The sequence below is a fragment of the Nanorana parkeri genome, unplaced genomic scaffold (genome assembly GCF_000935625.1).
Source record: "Nanorana parkeri isolate BGI_ZX_2015 unplaced genomic scaffold, ASM93562v1 scaffold1791, whole genome shotgun sequence".
In the NCBI taxonomy this organism is placed as follows: Eukaryota; Metazoa; Chordata; class Amphibia; order Anura; family Dicroglossidae; genus Nanorana; species Nanorana parkeri.
In genome coordinates, this window is record NW_017308059.1 from 249509 (window position 1) to 253653 (window position 4145).

A 4145-nucleotide genomic window follows, 5' to 3' on the forward strand; every position below is an offset into this window, starting at 1 on the left:
GAATAGTCTTGCCTGAGTTTAATGTTTTCCTGTTTCCAGGAGTTTACCTGCTTGGAGGGCAGATCCTGGAGATAGTCCTTGGTAGCATTATGTCTTTCCATACTTGACCGTAGCTCATCCATACTTGGATGACCTTGGGTCCCGTATGGAAAAGCATAGTCTATGGCCCCGCTGCACCTTAATATCATACTTACAGACCACTCTCTAGAATCTGAACCGGCTTGGGCACCTCCAGATGCAACCACTTCTTTATAAGGTGGAACAAATCATACATTTGGGACCTCACAGGCTTCCCAGAGTCATATGCTCATGTGAACACATGTCAAACTGGAACAAGGGACCTTTCAGGCTTCCTTGGCCATCCAAGCACACATTGTGCTTGGATGGCCAAGGTAACGCACAGCCTGGCTGGGAGTTTAAGATTCTCCTTGGCACCCTAAACTTAAAGTGACATTAAACCCTCAGATTTTTTAACATAAACCAATACTGTAATGTGCACCTTACTGTAATCCATGGTAGTTCCTTTCTCTTTGCTGCTCTACCTTTTAAATCCTCATGTCTTCTCATGCTTGGGGAGAACTTCCTTTTGCAGCTGACTGCCTCTTCCTGTAGTGCTGGCTCAGGTTGCAAACTTACACACAGACACCATGTATCCATTCCAGAGAAGAGGCAGTCTGCTGCAAAACAGAAGTTCTCCCCAGCATGAGAACAGATACAGATTTAAAAGGAAGAGCAGCAAAGAGAAGGGAAACTACCATTGATTACAGTAAGGCGCACATTACACTATTGTTTTATGTTAAACAATCTGAGGGTTTAATGTCACTTTAAGTGTTTCAATCAGACAAATGCTGGCAGAAAATTGCTCACCCATAGCACTCTGGGTATAATATTTCAATAAAGTCAATACGGGTCCCAAGCTCATCTATACTTGGATGAGCTTGGGTCTCGTATGGAAAGACAAAGCCTACGACCCCGCTGCATCTTAACAGGCAAGGTTCTCATATAGTGCTTGCAAACTACTCTCTCTAGAATCTGAGCAGGCTTGGGCACCTCCAGATACAACCACTTCTTTGTAAGGCGGAACAAATCCTACATCTGGGACCTTTCAGGCTTCCCATGGTCACATGCACGTGTGAACACACATTGTGCTTGGATGGCCAAGGTAACGCCAAACCTGGCTATGAGTTTGACATTCTCCTTGGCATCCTAAACTTAAGTGTTTCCATCAGACAAATGCTGCCACAAAGTAGCTCACCCATAGCACTCTGGGTATAATATTTGAATAAAGTCCATACGGTACCCATGCTCATCCATACTTGGCGCCTATGGCCCCGCTGCATCTTAACAGGCAAGGCTCTCATACTGACATTCTCCTTGGCATCCTAAACGTAAGTGTTTCAATTGGACAAATGCAGACAGAAAGTAGCTCACCCATAGCACTCTGGGTAAAATATGTGAATAAAGTCTTATTTGTAAAATAAAATGGGGGCACTAGTAGACTGGCTGTATATTGTGCCCAGATTCTGGCGTAGCACTACATTGCATACACTTAGCTCAAAAAGAAAATATATCTGAGGACATTTATTTTTGCGTCTATTTGCAGAGAGCTAACATTCAGAAAGATTCGTAAGGCAAATGGTCTTGTGAATTGGTTATTAGTAGACCCCATTTTGCTGTGGTTCAGATCTGTGTGTTTTCAGATTCACCTTGTACAGAATCTACTTTTAGTATAATATAATGGGTTTCCATGGCCGAGCAGCTGCATCCAAGCCTTACATCACCAAGTGCAATGCAAAGCGTGGGATGCCGTGGTGTAAAGCGCGCCGCCACCGGACTCTAGAGAAGTGGAGACGTGTTCTCTGGAGGGACCAATCACGCTTCTCTGTCTGGCAATCCGATGGACGTGTCTGGGTTTGGCGGTTGCCAGGAGAACGGTAGGAGATTCGTTAGGGCTAATGGCCCTGTGAATTGGTTATTAGTAGATCCCATTTTGCTGTGGCTTAGATTTGTGTGTTTTCAGATTCACCTTGTAGAGAATCTAATTTTAGTATTACATATATTATTATATATATTAGATATGATATATATCCGTTCAGAATGTTATTTTTCATTACACAAACGCATACATTCCCCCTACGGTTGCCACCTTTTCTTCAAGCAAAACCCGAACACTCAAGCGATGCTCAGAAATTTGTGGGGAGAATGAGTGGGGGCGTATTTATATGTACATAGCGCCGCCCATTCATATGTAAATATCACAGTTGATACTATTTTTAGTGGGGGTCGGTAGCCCCTATCTTAATTGTGGTTGCCCCTCTCTGCCTGACATCTGCCTGAAACAGCATTCAAAACCTGAACTGTCCGGGTGAATCCTGGACAGGTGGCAACCCCAATTCCCCCATAATATGCCAACATATCAAACTTACCTTCCATAGATCAACTCCCATAGCAAATAATACAAGAAATGTTTTCCAAGAATGTCATCAATTGAATCCCCTTCAAAGTTTAAAGAAACAAACAAAATGTTTGAGTAATCTTTTAAATGCAGTTCCGTGATTGGCTTTGTATGTGTTACATAGCTTTGCCTGTGCTCTGGCCTAATGATAAGCTACGCTGTGATTTAACTGTCTATATAAACCCTTGGTTATAAAACAAACACGGGGTCTAATACTAGTTATAAATCTCTGAGGAATGATTAATCCGTGTTGCCATCTGAGCTTCTTGTTACAGTTCTGTTGTTGTTGTTGTTGTTGTTGTGCTTATAATTAATTGAATCCAAAATAACTCTCCCATACCTTCTGCCCTGTGGGGAATAATCAAAGGATTTAATGGTTAATTGGTTAAGTTAACTAGTCATAGACATTAAAGTGACATTAAACCCTCAGATTTCTTAACATAAACCAATACTGTAATGTGTGCCTTACTGTAATCCATGTGTCAGAAAGCCAGAGCCAGGGTTCGAGTGTCGCCGTCTGCGCATGCGCAGGCGCCTGTTGTGGACCATAGAGCCATAATAGAAGCAGCGTCTTTGCAAGGACGTGCGCACGTACGTGCGCGTCACGCTCACGTTCGTGCACGCCATGCGCGTGTTTGTGCACACGTGCGCACGGGCTGACGTGTCATTTGAACAATTGACGCCAACTGGGCTATAAAGGCTGTGTTCAGCTATCCTCCTATGCTGTCAGATCGTCAGCTTCCTGTGTTCTGTGTTCCTGTGTTTTCTGTATCCTGATTACCCGTTACTGACCCGGCTTGGACTACTCTCTGTTGTCGCTTGCTCCCTGAAGACCCCGGCTTGTTTTTGACCTTGATTCTGCCTCACCCCTTGTACTGCGTTGCTTGCTCGTTGATGACCTTGGCCTGCTCGACGATCTTTCTGCCTTGTGTGTTCTGCTTCCAGCTTCCTCAGCTCATCGGATCTAAAAGCCTTCTGGATCCTCTGCGGTGCATCCGCATCCTGCTTCCTGCCCGGATCTATGCACTTTCATCTCATCTCGCAGACGCAACAGGCTAACCAGCCTCTGGCACCCTTGCCCCTCTGTGCCCCGACGCCCCTGTAACCAATCCAGGTGCTCCGGGACCGGAGCTGTGAGAGAGGTCGCCCTCGTCAACTCAGACTCCCCTAAGGTACGTGACACCATGGTAGTTTCCCTTCTCTTTGCTGCTCTTCCATTTAAATCATCATGTCTTCTCATGCTTGGGGAGAACTTCCCTTTTCAGCTCAGGGCTTCTTCCTATAGTGCTGGCTCAGGTTACAAGCCTATAGAAACCTATACACAGACCGTGTATCCATTCCTGCGACAAGGCAGTCTGCAGCAAAACAGAAGTTCTGCCCAGCATGAGAAGAGATACAGATTTAAAAGGAAGAGCAGCAAAGAGAAGGGAAACTACCATGGATTACAGTAAGACGCACATTACAGTATTGTTTTATGTTAAAAAATCTGAGGGTTTAATGTCACTTTAAGTGAAAAATAAGAAAATGTATTTATTTTTTGTTTATATTTTTATTTAAATTTGTATGTAGTATACTGTATGTTAATATATACAGTTATATTGTTTCACAAAATTGCTTTCTTAAAGGATGTATTCATAGATGATCATCATTTCATCATATTTTCTTAATATAACTTATTATTATATTTATT

General features: G+C 43.5%; 1 protein-coding gene across 1 annotated transcript in view; it reads right to left on the minus strand.

Annotated features, from left to right (window-relative positions):
* LOC108799710 (olfactory receptor 6N1-like) overlaps window positions 1–122 on the minus strand; it is a 6296-nt gene extending 6174 nt beyond the window's left edge. Inside the window, exon 1 of the mRNA XM_018571608.1 lies at window positions 48–122. Within this exon, the coding sequence (XP_018427110.1) occupies window positions 48–122 (75 nt within the window). The remainder of the gene's footprint in view (window positions 1–47) is intronic.
* Window positions 123–4145: the final 4023 nt, after the last annotated feature.